The 19,259-nt window shown below is 45.3% G+C and overlaps 1 protein-coding gene across 6 annotated transcripts in view; it reads right to left on the minus strand.

The window, feature by feature from the left end:
- Nucleotides 1-2,065: 2,065 nt before the first annotated feature.
- Nucleotides 2,066-19,259, minus strand: part of CD247 (CD247 molecule) — a 63,166-nt gene continuing 45,972 nt past the window's right edge. For 4 of the 6 annotated variants that reach the window (XM_082766836.1, XM_082766839.1, XM_082766838.1 and 1 more), the window contains exons 3-9: nucleotides 11,654-11,760; nucleotides 9,739-9,792; nucleotides 8,332-8,415; nucleotides 7,644-7,679; nucleotides 6,542-6,598; nucleotides 4,676-4,717; nucleotides 2,067-3,201 (exon numbers count right to left, since the gene is read on the minus strand). In XM_082766836.1, the coding sequence (XP_082622962.1) occupies nucleotides 3,136-3,201; nucleotides 4,676-4,717; nucleotides 6,542-6,598; nucleotides 7,644-7,679; nucleotides 8,332-8,415; nucleotides 9,739-9,792; nucleotides 11,654-11,760 (446 nt within the window). In that variant the 3' untranslated portion in view covers nucleotides 2,067-3,135. Of the gene's footprint in view, nucleotides 3,202-4,675; nucleotides 4,718-6,541; nucleotides 6,599-7,643; nucleotides 7,680-8,331; nucleotides 8,416-9,738; nucleotides 9,793-11,653; nucleotides 11,761-19,259 lie in introns of all 6 variants that reach the window. The other 2 variants (XM_082766840.1, XM_082766841.1) reach the window with 1 other exon arrangement.

Here is a 19,259-nt window from a genome sequence, read left to right on the forward strand (position 1 = left end):
TTTCCACCAGACCGCCAATTCGGATTGCATTTTCACTGACGGCCGCTCCCAACTGGGATTCTTTCTTTCTTTTTAAAGAGACAGCATATTCTTTTAATTATTTTCCCATGGACCTGAGGTTCTTTCTCAGAGTCAACGGTTCTTCAGTGTTTTTAAGGGATGGGCCAAAGAGCAAGTAGCTTAAATTTTGTTTTTTTAAAAAAATACTTAATGCGTTAGTTTGAAAACTAACCCTCTGTATGAAGAATTGGGAGTCGAAGAACAAGCCCTCTCCTCTAAATCTGGCAGTAGTTTTCAGAGACGATTTGAGAATGACTGTAGCGTCTGGGCAGTCCCTTTTTGCTTTTTTTTTCGAACTGAGACATTTTCAGTCTTGTGTAACTACTCTGTGCAACCGCCTGCTTACTCTGGCTTGGAGTTTTTCCTCTTGCCCTTCCTCATGTACTGCATTTGTACCTTCAGGTCAGCAGAACACTTGAAATTGAGGGCCATGTGGGAGCACCCATCCCCAAACGCAACCCAAGCTTTTCTTGAGACTGAAATGTGAGAGTCCCGCACATTTCAAAACCTTGCTGATCACACTAGGGGTGAGGAGGAAGGTGAAATGCTGTCTCTTTAAAGATGTCCTTTATTATTATTATTATTATTATTTTCCCAGTGGTTGCCTGCAGATAGCTGTAGGCATTGAGAGATTGTGTAGATTACAGTAAATCAGAATGAAAAGGTAGATTTTGTGTAGATGCATTTGTCTGCTGTAATTTTTTATATATATTAAACTTACTGTAATTGTACAGTTCATTTCTGTTGTAAACATCATTAAACCATTTTCCAAGTGTTTTAACATGTATGCACTTGTTCGTGTTTTTTAAATGTGTCAGGGGAAGGCTAGTTCCCCTTCCCCCCAGTGCACCAAACTGGGGCAGGAGGTTGTTCTTTCATGCACTTCGTCTTGTCAAAATGTAGGTGAGTCCAGGTTTTTTACACTCTGCTTGAAGCTGTTTTCTACTTCTGTATTTATTACGAGTTCTCTCCTAAAAGAAAAACAGCTTCAGTTGCTTCCTGAATGCAAAGAGAAGACTCAGCTGACACCTGCGGTGAGTGTCCCCAAAACAAGTGCTGGATGTGTTTTGAGATCAAGATCCCTTTAAGAGAGCATAAAGGTGGTGGTGGTTTGTTTTTGTTTTTTTCCTAAGAATTTCTTCCCTTATGATGAGTGGTTGGCATTTTAAGACTGTTGAAACTCTCAGCTTCTACATCTTGTAAATATGGTAACATGATTTAAAAAGAAAGAAAAAGACATTTTCAGTACTCATTGTTCTTGCATCAATAACGAGAGTGCTTTGCAGTAGCAAATTTACCTAGTTTACCAGCTCAGTTGTCTTAGATTTTTCTTGTCACTGCAGAAAAAGAACAGCAAGGAATCTTGGAAATTCTTTGTGACATGTTCATTGCCAGGTATGTGATGTTCACTTTTTTTTTGTGTGCATGCTAATTTACAGTCTTTGAAACATTATTCAAGAGATACAAGCACCAACCGCAGATAGTTTTAATGCTTAAGAAGTTAGGTATAGTCTTGTAACTTATATTGCAGCAATTTCAGGACTTTGTGCTTCTAACCTAGTCTTGTAAGAAGTGGACGTGTAACCTCACCTAGGCAGTGCCCACCCAGGCAGCTTCTGTTCTCCCAGTTTTACTTCAGCTCTGCTTGCTCTGTCTGGGCTGATGACCTATGTTAAAATAACCTTTATTTTGCAGGGCTGTTTTTCTCCTTGCTGAGTTGCTTACAGGCGTTCATCGCACAGTCTTGTAAGTAAGTCACTGGCAAAACTAAGGATGCAGCAAGAGGTGAATGTTGCTTTTATACTTGGGCGTAAAGCATTTTTCCAACATCACTTCCCACCACCTCCCAGGAGCATGTAGATGCTCCTGTTGGAACACTGTCCCCAGCAGCCTGCCTGAAGCCTATGCTGCTGCTTGGTGCAGGCAGCCTGAATGGGTCAGCTAATGAGCTCGCACCATTCCCGCAGCTGTTTGCTGCATGCACACACACACAGGTCTTTGACACTAACTTTTATTAGTTAATCAAAAATTAATTACGTTATTGAATTGTTACCATTTTGGAATGATACATTCATCTTTTAAAAGTAATCCAATGATTTCAGCTGGTTTTGAAACTGCATTTACATTGGCTTTTGTACAAAGAATCTGTTGCCCAGACATGATGTGTTTTGTTTTGTTTATTTCTGATATCAGCATCAGCGCACAAATTCGTACAAGGGGAGACTTCTGCAGAGATGTTTGTAGGTGTTGCAAGTGTGAAGGGGAAGGCATTAGGCAGACGCATGTTCCAGCCAGATGGGATTCTATGGGGTGAGGTTTCCTGGCTTTCCCAGTATTGCTTTCTTAATCAGAGTCCATGCTCCTTCTTTTCACTGTAGCAGGGGTATCTTCTGCCTTCTGAGCAATCGCTTACAGGGTACCTGGCTCTTGTTTACCTCCGGGTGCTGCATGAGTGGTGATGCCACAACCTGATTTTTTTGTGGAAGCTTAGCACTGATTTTCTTCATACTGAAGAGCTGGCACTGAGCCTCTGTCCTTCACTACAGTAACACTGCATCTCTTTTCACAGTTAAATAAACGAATTTGTCCTGCCACTGCAGCAGTTTTTAAATGGTAAATTTAAAGCAGAAAGTTTAGCTGGCCGTTGTCAAATGCCCTTAAGATAAATACTGCAGGAAATAACTACACCCTTATCTTTACAAGGGTCTTTAAATGCATTGAAACTGCAATTACATGACTTGATAGCCCTGTAAGGTAAGAGCTACAGAAAGAGCTGCATTAGGTATGGTAGGGTCCTACAACACAAATCTTACAAAAATCAGCCTCATAGCTACTGTTATTGGAAATAACTTTACAGATATGTACATTTTAATAGCTAAAGCTTGCAGTTGCGTGATTCAAGAGGGAAAGGAGAAGGACCAAGTCCAGACATATTCCCTCTGTGCACCAACCAAAGTAGATTGCTGCACTAGGAAAATACATGGTGCTGGTTTTGGAGGAAAAAGGCCTTCACTTCTCTCTTCCCCCAGAGCATGTGGGCATCTCTCACTCATGCCCATCTCCTCTGATTCCTGCTTAGCGGGGCGGCAAAGGCTGCATTTGGAGAGCGTCATAGGTGTCCTTGGTCGCTGTACTGAGCCCCTGAAAAAGAGAAAAACAGGTGAGGTGAGTGTTTTGTTCCCCCTAGATGACTGCCTAGTCAGGAACGAGGTGGCAGGGGCACTCAGTAGCATAGTTTGGATGTTTTCTTCCCCCCATAGAGGTTTTTTTACTCGTGAGTGTTCCCTTTGTCTTGTTATGGTGTCAATAACGATCACTTACCCAAAGGCAGGATGCATCTTAAGTATCTGTTATGAATGTTTGACTACAGCAACTTATTTTAACATGTTATGCAGATCTTTACATGACTACTAAGTGCTAGCTAACTGATGCTAAAGTGAACTTTGCCAACTAAATGAACAGACATCAAATCATGAAAGTTTTTCTCAGGATTTCTCCATAATAATTTGGAAAGGCAGCTGCAACTCTGGGTAAGTTGGCCACAGGGCTTCAGCTGGCTGTGAACGCTGAGGAGCGCATCCCGGTACCCTGCTTCCTGCAATGCAGCAGTCCATCTTCTGACAGCCTGCTCCTGCTGCTGGTAAGTCAGCTACAAAGCGTGCGAGTTCCGCGTGTGCATCCCTGCTGCCTCCATGGCGCTGGCTGCTCTAAGAGTGGAGCAGTCAAAAACAGGGCAGCCCAAAAATGCTGCCAGAGCCAAGGTAGCTGGGACTCTCAAAACTGAGGATATAGCAAGAGGTATGGTGATTGCTTTTAAACCTTCTAGCTGCCCTTCCCACCTCTGATATGAATATTTAGCTCTGCTCAGAAATATCATGAGTATTTGTTGAGTACATCAATAAGATAGTGCTCCTTACCTTAGTAGTACCTGTGACTATCTCAGGAGAGCAGGTTTTGAAGAAAAGTACCACTAGTTACAAATACTCTGCATTAACAGGAAACCTCCCTGGCATGTGCTGCATCAGGACTTTTTGTTTAAAAAAAAAAAGTTATTTTTGTAATGTGATGTCAGTGGCAACATACAGGCTTCTACAGGATGTGAAATGCATTTTGGAACGATTTTGCATGGTGTCACAAGCAAGGTGTCATGGTGGGCTCCTCGCCTTCCGTTACTTGTGGGCAACACTGAACGCCCCCAGTGCACCAAGGGGTGATCAGTTTGTGCTCTGCACGCTGTAGTGAGATGGGCTGAACCACTGACACATGAGTTCCAACAGCTGTTTGGCAACCTGAAGGTTTCTATTTAAGCAAAAAGCAATTCAGAGGCTAAACCATATGCATCACCTGCCATAGTCCAAGGTGATTCTCCAAGCTGCAGGACTGTGGAGATGGTTCCTGACAGTATTCCTAAATGAGTTTTCCTGCCAGTCATATTTAGAACATGCAGCCAATTTTGATAAAGTCACAATAGTGTGGTCTTTGCTCTGAATCTAAGTAAATATCCTCAGAAAGGCACTTCAAAAGCTCTGCCTCATCATTGTGAACACTGTGGTTAGTTTAAGTATCTGGAGGCTACAATTAAGCTGTGAAGATAGATGATGCATGTGTTGCCTACCTGGTAAACACCATCGTTCCCTTTCCCTCGCCGCCTCTGATGCTTTGGGGGGAAAAACAAACAAACAAACAAACAAACAAACAAACAAAAAAAAAACAAGCAGAGATTAATGGGTGCTTCTTTTCCTATTACGCAAAAGTAAACTCTGACTGTCCCCATGCTATACTGGGGGTCAGCAGCTGCGCTTGGCCAGGTCACCCTCTGCGCAGGAGGGAAAACTTGCTGGCAAGCACCTTCTAATCTGAGGCAGCCCAGACCTGCTGCCTGCCAGAATTTGCTGCAAGGGCTATGGAAGGTAAAACTAGTGAGGACTAGAAACAAAAGGAAAATGAGGTTTGTCATATTTTCCTGCCATCCTGTTATAATGCTGCTGTTCCTTTGATTTGCTGTAGGTATGTAGATTTGGCACCATTCCCCCAGACACCTGTTGTTCTATGAGCTGAGGGCACACCTGGAACAAATGGGTTTGTATTTTTTTGCTGTTATGTCAGCTGGTGTCTGAGTGACACTGCCCTCTCTTGGACTGGCAGTGAAATCAAGTTTACTTAAATTAATTTAAGTAAATTAATTTACTTAAATTCTCTGTTGCATGTTCTGTGAACAGTGAAGATCACTGCAAGCACAGGTAAGTCAGTCTGAGGCCAGTCTCCGTGGATTCAGTACAGTAGGTACAGGGGCCATCGCACCTGGTACAAGCAGATCGCACCAACACAGTGCAATCTTGGCAAGATTTTTGTTCCCCTCCCCACCTTGCAAGTAATAGAAACATTCCTAAATAAAAACATAGTGAGACTTCATAAACTCATAGCTCAAACTGAGCTTGAATATGGCAGATGGACATTTCATAGAATCATAAAATTATGATATATATAATTCTATATTTGAATATATATGTTCAAATATTTATTTCTTTATTATATAAGGGATTATGATGTATATTCATATCATTCAGATCATATTAATTTAGAATAATAAGGAGGGGGATTAAATGTCAGCATTGCTTCTCCATTTTTCAACAGTAAACTTTCCTGTGAAATCCCCTTTTTTCACTTTTCAGCAGGAAATGAAAGGTTATATATAAGACACTTTGACTCAAAATATAACCTGTATAGGTCACAGCAATTTTTCATTTTGCCATAAACAGCATCCCAAGATAGTTTCTTTTCAACACAAGCATTTTGTCTACTAACTAGAACTATGCCTTTGTTGCTACCTTTAGACGTGTACCTTTATAAAAGTTCAGGAAAGGATGTAGGGGGAGGGGAATGTTCTCCCAGTTCCTTGCCTGAAGATGAACAAGAAGGTGCCTGCACATCCTGATTTGTGGTTGTAAGGTAGGCCACTTTCAGTAACCCATAGGGAGAAACCATGAAACACCAGCTCTGAGTTGTCCTAGAGGAAAGTGCTCAACTGATGCAGGCTGTTGGGCTGCAAGCTTTGCAGCCCTTGAAATCTGGCATTTCCTTCAAATATCCCTCATTCCTTTTAGAGGATAGCTGTGCTAATTTAGATTTTTTTTTCTGTCAAAAGTTGCAGCATTTCCCCTTGATATTATTCAGTCTGCTCAGGAATGCTGCTGCTTGTGTATGGGCTATGTTTCTAACACTGAGGGCCACAAACCTTACTGTCCGACCTCTACCTCATTTTACGGCTGCTGTAACTGTAGTTACAGATCTAATTTACTGCTGCATCTAACACGCTGGTTGCTACAGGAAATAGATAGCTGTGCTCTTCTGTAGGTGCTGTGTAACACCGGAGCTTCCTTGTGCAACCAGCTACAAGCAGCCTGGCCTACCCGGTCCGCAAGGGAGCAGCAGTGAAAATGCCTCATCACAGGCTTTCAGCAAAAAGGACAAGAGTACTCACGTCTCCTTTCTTTCCAATTTCACTGTATGCCTCGCCCATCTTGTCCTTCTGCAGCGCCTGCAGGCAGAGAGGAAAAAAGAGTCAGTGGTACTGGAAAAGCCAAGCCAACCCCTGGCTGCCTGCACCCCACTCCTGCAGTTGTGGGGCTGCCTTGCCTTGTCCCAGCCCCACTTCAGAAGTTCCACCTTTCCAGCGAAGGGACAATGGCAGATCTCAACTGATGTGCACTGAGGTATAAGCCATGCACGATCGAATCTGCTTAGCAACACCACGGCATCTCAAGACTTTTAAATGAATATAACCCTGCACTAGAACAAGTCATTTATCTACATTAGTGCCGCATGCTACACTAAAGCACTCCAAAGAAAATCTTTTAGCAACAGGAGGCAAATCTTTTGCTCAGGAGACAAAACCAAACGTGCCTCTCAGGCCTAGGGAAAAGGGGAGTCTGTAACGTAGCAGGGTGAAGGTTAAGAAAGAGGAGCTTGTTCTTCATCCATCCAAGGAAGCAGTGCCCAGCTCTTATGACCAGCAGTGATCAGAGCTCCTGATTCAGGAATGATGAAGGCCGGGCTTGGGAACGAGCTCATTTCTCAGCAAGCACTCAGCAACACCCAGAAAGACCCCGTGTGAGACATGAGTATTGGCATCCACACTTCTATCCTTTGGAGCAGAGACCACCACATTTAGCCAGAGTTAAAGGTAGTAAACTGAGAAGCTCCTAAGCAGCCACTCTTAACAGCACTGGCATTTGCCCTTTGTTAGAGAGCAGCCAGAGAGGGTGGAGAACAAACAGATAAAATACTGCATCATCATTCATACGGGACAAAGGTTGGTTAATTAAGCCCTACTAATGGGAAACAAAGGCGTCAGCAGGTATGTTGACCAAATTCTTTTCCACATCTGCCCAGGCAGCCCATGTTTTTTTTTCTTACCATTGAGAAAGGGGCAGAAAATTTCAAGCATTTTAAGAAAATAGAATGTCTTTGAAAGGAGCTGTTAAGCTCGAACCTAAGCTGAAACAAAGCAGGGGAAAAAAGTCTCCTGTGAATTAGACACTCCTTTTTACAGCCACCCCCACCCCTTAGCCGTCTCTACTCACGCTGTAGAGGGTGTCCTGGGGGTTCTTTCTTCTCTGCTGTAAGAGAAAGGAAGAAGGTTGCTCATGTGTGCCTGTGAATTTGCTCTAAGGCATGGCTAGAGCTCTGTGAACAAATGACAAGTACAGCCCATCCTGCCTCCACCCATAAGGCTCCGTTAAGACAACGTATTCTACAGAAAAGTGATTTTACTAATTGGTAAAAACCTAGCTCCTCTGTTTGATACAGCTGCCACCTGCAGGCAAGCCCTCTGTGCCGATGCAGAAGGGTTCCCCTCCCTCTTCCTTTGAAGCTGTCGGGCTCTGCAGCAGCAGCAGTTGTTTTGGAAGCTGCTCAACGTTGCTGGCACTCATGCGGCGTCACGTGCAGAGCGCTCTCGTGAAACACCGGCTCCCGCCTCGCCTGCCCCACATCCGCCCCAGGTTGGGTGTCACTTCCAGTCTGGGTGGCTGCAGGCTCTCAGCAATGTGATCGGGGCATCAGGGGCACAGATCAAAGGGAGAGAGGAAGCTTTACTTCTGTCCCTGTCACGCTGTTTGCGTTACTACACAGGTTGTGCCAGTCCCTCTCAAGGAGGGCACTGGTGCTTTGCAAAGGGTGCTGAATGCTGGCGTGCCTAAAGGGCGGTTAGACACAAGAAGAAAGGAACCAGATGAAGAGAAAAAAGGGGCATGTGTGGAAGGAAGTTACCTCATGTCTCCCGCCCATCTCAGGGTCTGCACCTCGCTTTGCTCCCAGAACATCATATTCATCTCTGTGCCCACGAGACAGTTTCTGAAACGAGAAAGCAAGAAGCAGTGATGGACATTAAGGTCATAAAAAAGCACACATCATGACTTAACACAAGAAAAGAAAGTATGCCCAGCTTGAAGTACAACTTCATGAGTATTGTAACGGAGCTGGAAATTGGTTTTACCCCTCAATTTTTGCCCTTCTGTCAACAAAATTGTCTGCAATGAAGCTATGGAAGCCTCTAAGAGAGGTCTGTGCAGTACAAAACTGCAAGCCATTGCATCAAGAACCTTTCCTAAGCAGAACAGAGCTGAAAATGGGAATGAGACAGACTGACTGCCATGCTTTCTCTCCCACTGGTAACTGAAGACACAAGAGTTCAATTACTTATTGCAAAAAGCCAAAGGTGAGATTTTAGGTCAGAATAGCACATTTCTTCCGTACACAGACAGTGTATACCAGTATTCAGTGCTATTGGAAAGGTGACACTTTAAACTGAAAACAGAACATTAATTTTCATACATTACAGAGTTAAACAGTGGCACTCATCACAGGATGTGGCTATGGTCAAGAGCGTGAGAGAAGAAAACAAAATCAAGACAACCAGGCACATAGCCAGCATTTAATGCTACTATGAGCAAGCTGTTTAGCTAGAAGGAGAGCCTGGATGTTGTCTCCATCCTCTGTTCCTGCAGGGACAGCCATCTGCTGCTGGCTATGTTCTGGGCATGGCAGATGGGGTGTGCCTCCATTTCAGCCTTACACAGCAGCTCTTGTGCTGTGGGGCATCAGGAAAGCTCGGGGACAGAGGCAGCAGGGCCCTGGTGACTCAGCCTCCGTGCTTCTGGTGATACAAGAGCTGCAGTTGCCCAGGCCTGCAATGCAGCTGTCCTGAGCATCTGCCTTCTCCCCAACCCTTGTCAAATAGCACCAGAAACAGTGGTGGTGGCAATGCCAGCTGCTGCTAAGGCATGTTCCTTGGTAAGGGTGATCAGAGAGCCACAACCACCCACAAGTGTGAAGACCAGAGTGTGCACATCATACGTAACATTCTGCACACACAGCTCCTGTGAGCGTTACATACCCCACTGTCTGGGGTCCTCGTATACCTCCAGGTTGGTGGATCAATCAGGAACCTACAACCCATACAACTAGCATCCGGCCAGACAAGTAACCAGAGGAGCTACACCCTTGTCTGGTTTTATTTTTGCTCCTCACAGCTGCTATGCTGCATGCTTGGTGCTTTCATTAGCTAGTTGACCCACTGTTTTTCTGGTCCATAGGCAATTCACCACATGTAAGTGCCCCAAAAGGTCTGTCTGGAAAGAATGATTTGGAAACAAACACACAAAAGTCATTACTTACATTGTACACATCATCCTGGCCGGGCAGCTGCTGTGCTTCCTGGGCCTGGGTAAGCTGGAAGAGAGACCATACCATGAGCAGAGACAGGGGCTCCATTCAGTCTTTTTGTTCACAGGATCACAGAATCATTAAGGCTAGAAAAGACCTCCAAGATCATCTGGTCCAACCATCACCCTACTACTACTGTCACCCACTAAACCATGTCCCTAAGTACCACGTCCAACCTTTCCTTGTTCCTCCTCTCCTAACAAATTACTGTCATCAGAAATTGGGCATCCCATACACAGCCAGCCCAGAGCACTGATGGGGCTACGGGCAATACAGGTCACTGCTGCACTGACACTCCTCTCAGCATGCCAGGCTGTTCCCATAGGCCAGGCTGTTTTACTTGCAGGTCACAGCAACTCACAGCTCTGCAGACTTAGCCCAGGATTCTGACGGGCACAGTGAAGTGATGTGAAGTCTTATTGAAATACTTTTTTTTTTTTTTTTTTTTTTAATAATTAAAATTTGTAGCAATTACGGTTTACCTACTCCACACCTTTTCCAGTGAAAGTGCCGCTCTTTTCACTGAACCCTTGGCAGGACCAGTAACGTACCAAGCATCTAACCCATGTTCCTTGTAACAGTCTAACAATTAATACACATTGGCCATGCAGTCAATAAATAAAAACCCGTAACAAGGTTGTACCCTTGGCAGAGGCCACAACAAATGACTCGTTGGGCTAGGAAGCGAGGTGACAGATTCCACAGCTTGGAAGATTTGTAAGAAGTTCTGGGTTTGGGTCAAGAGAGGGCCCTCCCCGGAAAATGCCCCACTGCCCTTGCGGTGCTGTATGACGATGGCATTTCAGCTACAACACCTCTGCTGCTTTGGACTGAGAGACCCCAGCGTAACCACAGATGTGGCTTTCCTCCCTTGTGCTGCTTCCTTCCCTCCTGCAACAGCTCACTTTGCTACAGCTCAACGCTACGCACCGTCTCAGCAAACAGCTGAACTCACCAGGGCAGTGAGGGGCTGAATAAGCTGGGGGTGAGCGCTGCTGCTGCAGCAGCTCACTGCTCCAGGTTCACGCTCCTGGTCCTGTGGAAGCTTTGCTGAGCCACTCCTGAACATCACCACGGGCAAGGTGCAGAGGTCCTGCCGCCAGGCACTCTGCACATGCTGTGTGCCCGAGTGACTTTTCCCTCCAGCAGCCTCAGAAAGACTTCCAGTCCCAGAGCAGTGTTTTCACCCATGCTCAGGATTTATACTGGCAACAAAAAGAGCTGCTCCTTCACCAGCAATGAGTTCTGTCCATTTCCGCCACACATCCTTCCCTCTGAGGTCAGTGCTGGCTTTGCAGGCCTGAGAAATGGCCCAGCATCACCCTGTCTCAGCCACACCAGTCACTGGGTGAGAACAGCCCATCGGGCATGTCCGTCCCGTCCCCCAGCTCCTCTCCTGTGGTCCTTGAGGTTATATCATTTGCATCATAACATTCATGCTATCAAACATGTCTTGACTTCTTGAGACATTTTAATACTTCCCGAGTTTGGCATTTATATATCCTGAGTTTCCTGTATGTCCTCTGCCCCATTTCCAGTGACAAAGCCACATTGCTCTTGACCAACCATTTCCCAGCTATCATATCCAGAATCTCTGCATCCATAACTGTGCCATCAAATACTCTTAGATAGTATGTACACTTCCCCTCCACTCCTGAACCCTCAGAAAGAACTCACCCAAATTACCCAGGTTGGCACCAGAAAAGGAGTTGGGGGGGGGGGGGGGGAGGGGATTGAGAGAGAGAGAAGGAAAAATCAGAACATCTTAGAATAAGAGATGTGTTTCTTTCTCCACCTCCATTTTCCAGCTCAGCCCAATACGTTTACACCACAAAAGCCAAATATGTCACTGTTTGGTTAGACTGACCTTAGCTTTCACGAAAAAGGCCGTCATGATGACTGCGTAAATGAAGAGGAATCCATCCAGTATGTAGCAGAGCCTGGGGTCCGTCAGTCCAAGAACTGTTATAGCATCTGCACAGAAAGACAAGGCCGTTTGTATCAGTGTGGCAGTGCTGCTTAGTACTTTGTAAAAACACAGCCAGTACAAGGCCAAGCCTGTCTGCTTGTGAAGGAGAGGGAAACCTGAGTGAAAGTCAGAGCATAAAGGAGCTTGGAAGGGACCAGCAGAGGTCCAAGCCCTTCTCTGAACAGGGTCCATCAGCCCAGGATGCCCAGGGAGCTCACCCAGCTGAGCCAGGGCACATCCAAGGGTGGAGGTACTCGCAGGTACTCCTGGGCACCTGCTCCGGGGTCGGACCTCTCAGCCAGCACAGGACATTTCCCCACACACAGAGCCCAGGCACAGAGAGCGAGCACGGGCTCTGTAGGGAGATAACCGAGGTCACACCGCAGGCACTGCAAGAAAGCCTTGCACAGAGAGAGCCTTTGCTGCCTGGGAAAACCCCACAGCATCTCCTGCAGGGGATCGCTTCTGGGGTTGTTTGGGGATTCCTTCATCAACTGAGAAGTGGGTGCATGGGAAAATACGTCAGCTCTCATTTCGGGGATGCTGGAGACATTTAAATGTGAGAGGGGAACTGTGGGCAGGAGGGATAGGCTTTTTACCCCAGATATCAGGATATGTTCATGAGCCACCCTGATTCGCTTTCTGATTGAGAGGTTTTAAACCTGAATTCTCTGCACAGGAACCTCAGCTAGCAGCCTCTTGTAGGATGTAGATTAAAAATAATAATAATAATAATTACTAGTGCCCTAATTGAGAGCTCAATAAAATTGTTACTCAGCAGATGTTGATGTTAATTTCCTTGTCCACGTTGCATGACATGCTTATACCCTGACTGCATCAATCCGAGCACAGTGATAGCGTTGGTTTTCAGCAGCTAGAACTGATTAAATTGCTCCTCTATCAGTAAACGTGTAGGAAGCTCAAATACGTAGCTGAAAAATAAAAACAATCCAGGTCAAGAAGTCTAAGTAAACACAGATCTAATATGCAGCTCCAGGAGCATCACCAAAGGAAAGGTTGTATTGCACAGGTATTAAAAAAAAATCACTTAAAAACGAATCCAAAGTGTGCTTTGTACAGAGAATTGGAGGGAGTTCAAAAGAGGAAGATGAGAATGATCAAGAACCTGTGAAACCCTTCTAGGAAGATAAATTGAAAAGAATTTGTATGATTCATCTCCTTCCTAAGGTGAACAAAGTATGGCAATTCTTATTAACCACATGTGATGGATAGTTGTTGAACCACTTAATGTACTACTTCAAGGTGCTCGGTTACTCCAGCGATGAGAGCAGGGCCATTCTGCATGCTGGGCTTTCTCCCCAGCCCATCAGGCCACGCTGAAGATTTCATTAAATTTGCAGATGCCATTCAGGCACTACACACTCAGCACTGTGAGGAAGTCTCCTCTGCAGAAATGAAGCTAACGACGGTGGTCTGTAGCACTGCTGAAGTATGTGATTTGTATAAAGCGTGACTGAAAATCCATGCCTGGAAACCCGGTAACGTAATTGTAAATTCTGAAGTAGATGATGATACAATCACTGCTCCCACTGAGAGGCTAACACAGCCAGATAAAGAGAAAACACATTTTCCAACCGCTAGATTTGTTTATGTGTCTGAACTAAGAGTCCATATTCAATTCTTTAAAATCGTATTTAGAGGCAAATCTATGGAAGTAAAATAAGATTAAGATCCCAGACTGTTTTCCTTCTTCCCTTCCTACTTCTATGGTTTTTAGAACAGGGTTCAAAGCACTCTATAAACAATAACTTCCACCACATTATTTTCAGGATTATCAAACCTCATACGCATGGAGTAAATGGAAACAGAGGGATTAAGTTATTTGCTTGACACCATGCATTAAACCAACAAACAAGCTGAGAATAGCTTCCTAGTTTTTCTTCTAAACAGTCGCAGGACAGCACTGTATGCCAGCACTGGTTCAACACAAAACAAGCCTGAATCCCGTTGGACATGGTCGCTAAAACGCAGCATTGGGCCCTGCAGCTGTACAGCCTCAGAGGCATTTGGCTTCTAGCAGACGTCCAGCTGCTTCCACACAGCACAGCAATTTGCCTCGGTGTGCCCTGCCCTCAAGCTGGATGCGTCCAGAAGCAGCTCAGGGCTGCTCAGCACTGCACCGAGACCTGAAATACAATATAAGGCACCCAAGAAGCCCAGCACTGAGATAGGAAGCCTAGTGATACCTCAGGTGCTGCTGAAGAAGCCTCTGGGGGATCCTGTCCCTGTTCCCGTACTGAGGCAGAGCACATTCATGCCATGATCTCAAGCTCCATGTTTCTCCAGGACTGATAACCTCCCCAGACCAGGAGGAGCTGTAGCAGGAGATGTAGAGGGGTACACAGGGGGAGTCAGGAGTGCAGGGTACTCAGCTGTAGCTCCGTGTCAGCTGTGCTTGTCCTTGGCTGACACTGTGCCTATGCTCATGGGCCTACACAGTTCTTATCTGAGGCAGCCTGGCCTCCAGGACCCTAGGTAATGGACTAAGCCTATTCAAAAAGGGAAATTCTGCTTGGCATAGTCTGGCTGTGATGGCACTGTAAAAGTATCTATTGAGACAATCTAACATTTAGAAACGAACCATGAAAATTAATTAGTTCAGATATCTTCGCCTTCCTTGATGTGCTTGATATCTGAGCTCTTTCAAATAAAAAGTACAAAGCCTTTTCTAAATAATAACCTTTGCAACAGCTTTTCGGATTAGAAAGTGCGAGAGAGAAAGATAAAAGATGTAGAGTGCATTGAAACAGAGCTCAGATTAGATACAAAGCACAACCAGCAAGTAGCAGTTAAGACAGTTAGCATCCATTCATGTGAACAGGATCAGTTCTGATTTTTAAAGCGCTAGAGGCGGTGTTACCACCCGCCAGTATGTGCACAGTGTGTGCAAAGCAGAGCCTGGTCCCTCATCAGCCTGAGCTGCGGTTTGGGGGGCTGAGGCCAAGGCTGCGCGGCTGCAGCGGGTGAGCTGCAGGAAGGTGCCGGGCGCTGCACGGAGCCCAGCCTGGGCGAGAGCTCCCACCCCAGCTCCCTCACGCAGCGCACAGCTCAAGTAACCAACGTTTGGCTGGCAGTTCCCTCTTTGTTAACTTTACAGTGCCCACACCACAAGTTGCACCACAGCTTTTCAGTTACCAGCGTTTTACCAGCCCAAGTTTCAGCAGACTAGTAAAGCACAGGAGGGTCTCAAGGCAAGGCGGCCAAGTACAGGCATGCGGCACAGCTTACAGCACGTCACAAACGTGCAGGCAGGAGAGTTGGGCTTTTAAAGGTTACCAACACTCAGTAATGGGTTATAAATGAAGGCTTTCATCTTTCTTCAACTTCACATGCAGCTATTTAAAGCTTTATTTAAAGAAAACCCGCTACCCTGTTGTGGCAGGCTGCTCCCCAAAGAGCCCTGAGCTGTGGGGCGAAGCTGGCGCCGATCCGAGAAACTCACAACCATGGTGCTTGGTTCATCCTGGTTCAATCCCATTGATTATATCCCAAAATGTTGTCTGAGGTGTGTGTTTCCAGACACACGCACCCCAGGACACACTTGTGTGTCTCTTTGCCAAAGCCCAGCCCCCGATCCCTGCTGAACCCATGAGGGCTGCCCGGGCTGCTGCGGGCCTGGGCCTGCAGAAGGGCCCTGACTGAACGCCTAGAAATCAGCCTCCTAGCGTTATGGAAGGTCACCCTGTTCATTAAGAATATCTCTCTACGTGTTCTGCATTTTATTTATTTCCATATTCTTGTTCATAGATATATAGGAATAAATAAACAAACCTGGGACAAGCTGAGACTGAAGAAGTGGAGGTCAAATACTCCTTCCCTCACAGAAGGAAGAGGATCTTCCATGCCACTGTTTGAGCACTTTGGTAAAAAAAAATCAGCGAGGAAACAACAGGAGGAGGAACAGGTCTGGGTTATGCCACGTGTGGTACATTACCAGGCCTGACACGCACGGTATCCAATTAACAGAAATGAGCAAAGGGAAAGGCATGGCCTACATCAAACCGAGCGCGTGAAATCAGGTGGCTTCTCCCTTTGCATGGAGACTAAAGATAAACCCATTGGCCATTACATTGTATCAGGATTACAGGGCTAATTAGCATTTGTTATGCAAACACTTTCAACACAAAACTTCCTCACTACCATGCCTGTTAAACTAAGTCACCTAATGAAGGCCAGCAGTCTCTTTTGGCAGGAGAATAGGATAACCCACCACAGGAAAATACCAGAGCTTGCTTCCTGAAGGACTACCAGGTTTGTCCTTTCATACCAGCTACTTTCCTTGGCAAAAGAATTAAAAGATGTTGATACTACTGTGTTTTTTTTTCCCTTCACTACCCGTCCTTTTAGCACTGAAGACGACTTTTGTGTTCTTCATCATGAAACACAGCATGGCCAAAGCACAGCTTGTGTCCACTAAATTCAACGTTATGGTTAGCCTCAGCTTTAAAGTCAAAGAGCAAGCCACTGATAGTATCAGGATCCATGTTATAGTTCCAGATTTTAGGCAGCCAGAATAAATTAAATTTAGAAAGATAAAAGGAAAACAGGAAAAAAAAAAAAAAAAAAAAAAAAAGTGTTTCAGGTCATTAATTTCCACTTTCTTATGCCACAAGATGTCAGTGGTATGGACACACCAGGTCAAGTTAAGATGTTTGAGGAACTTGGTAAGCCCTTCATACTTCTGCTAGGATCTCTTTCAGGGAGGCACTAGCATCAAGTTCAAATAGTGAAAGTTTCCTTTTGATTCATTTGGAAAGACTCACATTCAAAAGATGGAAAAGATTATAGTGACACAGCGGGCCAAACACTTTCTAGCACATGATGGAATAAGAAGTCCAAGGCACTGTAACAGGCGCAAGACAGGAAGATCTCCAACAGCTGATTTGTTGAAAGAGACCAAATGTGTCTAAAAAAAACAACAACCCAACAACAAGGGATCTGCCTTTTCAGTCTGAAGGCAAAGTTCAACATTTTACACGCTTTTAACAAGGCAATCTTTCTGCCCTCGGAACCTTTCCAGAGCCTTGTCAGAAACAGAAGGGAGGGGAGCGCGTTGCTCATCTCTGGAAGGGGACTCCTCGCTTCATCAAAACAGTCAGTCATTCTCAGAAAAAGCAGCTGCTTTCACTTCTCGCTTTTGCAAGGACTTGGTGCAAAGGGCTTTCCTGGAGCAAACCGTGTGATGCCTCCTAGAGACAGCAAACCGTGTACAGCGATTGCAGAACCCAGATACCCAACAAGCTCAGGTAACAGATACAAGCTGTGTAGCTCTTTCAGCTTTTGTAGGGTTTTTAGGTTAGACATGTTCTTTTATGAGACCCTTATTTATCAGGGATAGCAGAAGTTCAATCTAGCTTACCCAAAAGATGTTTCCCGCTGTAAATTTTCTATTGTCTAATCCAATCTTGTGTTAAGTGCCCCGAGAGGCAAGACTTACCACTCAGATGGCTGTTTCTACCTTGCTTAATCCTTCCCTTACTGATTTCTGCCTGGATATCCCACAACGTAACTCACTCCAGCCTGACTTTCTATTAGGTAGCCTTGTTGCCGCTGTAGTGGCCTCTCTTTTAGAGCTCAGATCTAAAACCATTATGGAGCACTACTTAAAATAATTCAATCTACACACCTTGGCTCAGTGGGAATCCCAAAGAGTCTATATGTAGCAAGGTTGAAGGCAGAGACACTAAATCAGGCAACAAGATGCTCTTGATCACACTCAGATACATTTCTTTGCTCAGGGAGCACCTCATGGACGCAGTAGAGGCTCCCCTAACAGTTCAAAGTAGGACTTAAAAGTTAGACTTTACAAAAAGCAGGGGAAGCACGAGTACATTAAACAGCTTGCAGCTAGCACATTGCCAATGGCTCCAGGAATCAAATATATCGATAATATGAAGAACGGCTCCCAGTTGGGAGATTCATAAGGCACCCCCCGCTCCCTGTTATCCCAATTTCAGACTTCCAAAATTCATTAAACTTACATTAACTATCATTACTGTCAGTGAGTGGCTTTCTACCAGCTGGACAATAAACGAATAGAAATAGCTGTACACAAAATATTCAGCCAGTCAGCAAGTGCAGACTCATCTGCACACCTTTCTTGTCTCAGTGCTAATTCAGGGAAGGGCTTCTCTGATTTCACAGCTCGTGTCAGACTCAGTGCAGAGATGCACAAACAAAACAAGAGATTTAACGGGACTGGTTTGTCTCTGGCTGAGCTCAAATCCAACTCTCTTGATCAGCTTCAAGCAGAGGAGAAAAGAAGGGAACTTTTCCATCACAACACACCAGATTGGAGGTTTGAGGTACCGGAATGAAACCAGCTTTTCTTTCCTTTCCCTTCTCAAGGATTAATTTCCATCTGAGCTCACTGACAGCACAAGATCCAACTCATGCCAACAGAGCAAGTGACAGGAAGGACACCAAACCCCTGATAACAAAAACCATCTGCTTTTTTCAGTTAAGCTTATAGCAGCATTTTGCAAAACCCAGGTGGCTGTCATCCACAGCTTTCAACACTGCAGAAAGTTTGTAAGATTTGCTTTAGGACATCCAGCAGGACAACTGGGGGAAGGCAGTCTTAAGACTTGCGAAGTCTCAAGATGTTTTCACCACAGTCCCTGTATAGACCTCCACTTGCAAAAAGGCTTCTGAGTTGCTGAAGGTGTAGAAATTACTAGCAAAGCTTGGTGACAGGCAGAGAAATAGTTAAGTCATCTTACAGAGGCAGTGCTGGCACTGGGTTATGGGGCAGGAAGGAGGTTATACCAGCCCCAACGGCTGAGGCTCCATACTTTGCAGCCACACACCTCGGGGCGGGAGAGGTTTCAGCGGAGGCCTTGCCATCGCACTCAGCCCCCTGCTACTGACCCACTTAACAAAGAGCCATTTGTGTCACGTCCTGCCTCTGTGAGAAGATGCAGACAACATACATGCAACAGTGGTTATGTACAGGGTAAAAAGCAAGGTTGTTTATTTAGTTAAATATTGACTCCATGAATATTCTTTTTTTGGCATTGCTTGCCAAAATTCAGCCCCTTTTCTCTGGAAACAACGCTGAACAGTAAGCATTTCAGGGGTCTTATAACAAAGAGCCAATGGAATAGCAACCACAAAATGCAGACATCGCAACAAATCATGTCTGGGTCCTCAGCACAGAGCCCTTCACTAAAGGGTCTCAGGACAATGGCAAATACTAACTCCATAACGCCTTCCAAATTCCCCTTTGGAAAAGAAGGTATCACTTCGTCTTCCCTCTCTGAAGTGTTTTTCCTCTAATTCGGATGCATTCACATTTTAATAGCACATAGCAGCTACACATTTAAAGCATTACGGCAAAGTAAAACACTGCTGAAGGGAACAGGCATGAGTCACGGACCGACTAGCGGGGCACAAAGCATGGCTTTATGACCCCATTAACACTTAGCTGGTGAGGTCTGCACTCTGCTGCCAAGTGATATCATTGTGGTTAAGCCTCCCATCA

The sequence above is a fragment of the Aythya marila genome, assembly GCF_965140915.1.
Source record: "Aythya marila genome assembly, chromosome: 1".
NCBI classification, from domain to species: domain Eukaryota; kingdom Metazoa; phylum Chordata; class Aves; order Anseriformes; family Anatidae; genus Aythya; species Aythya marila.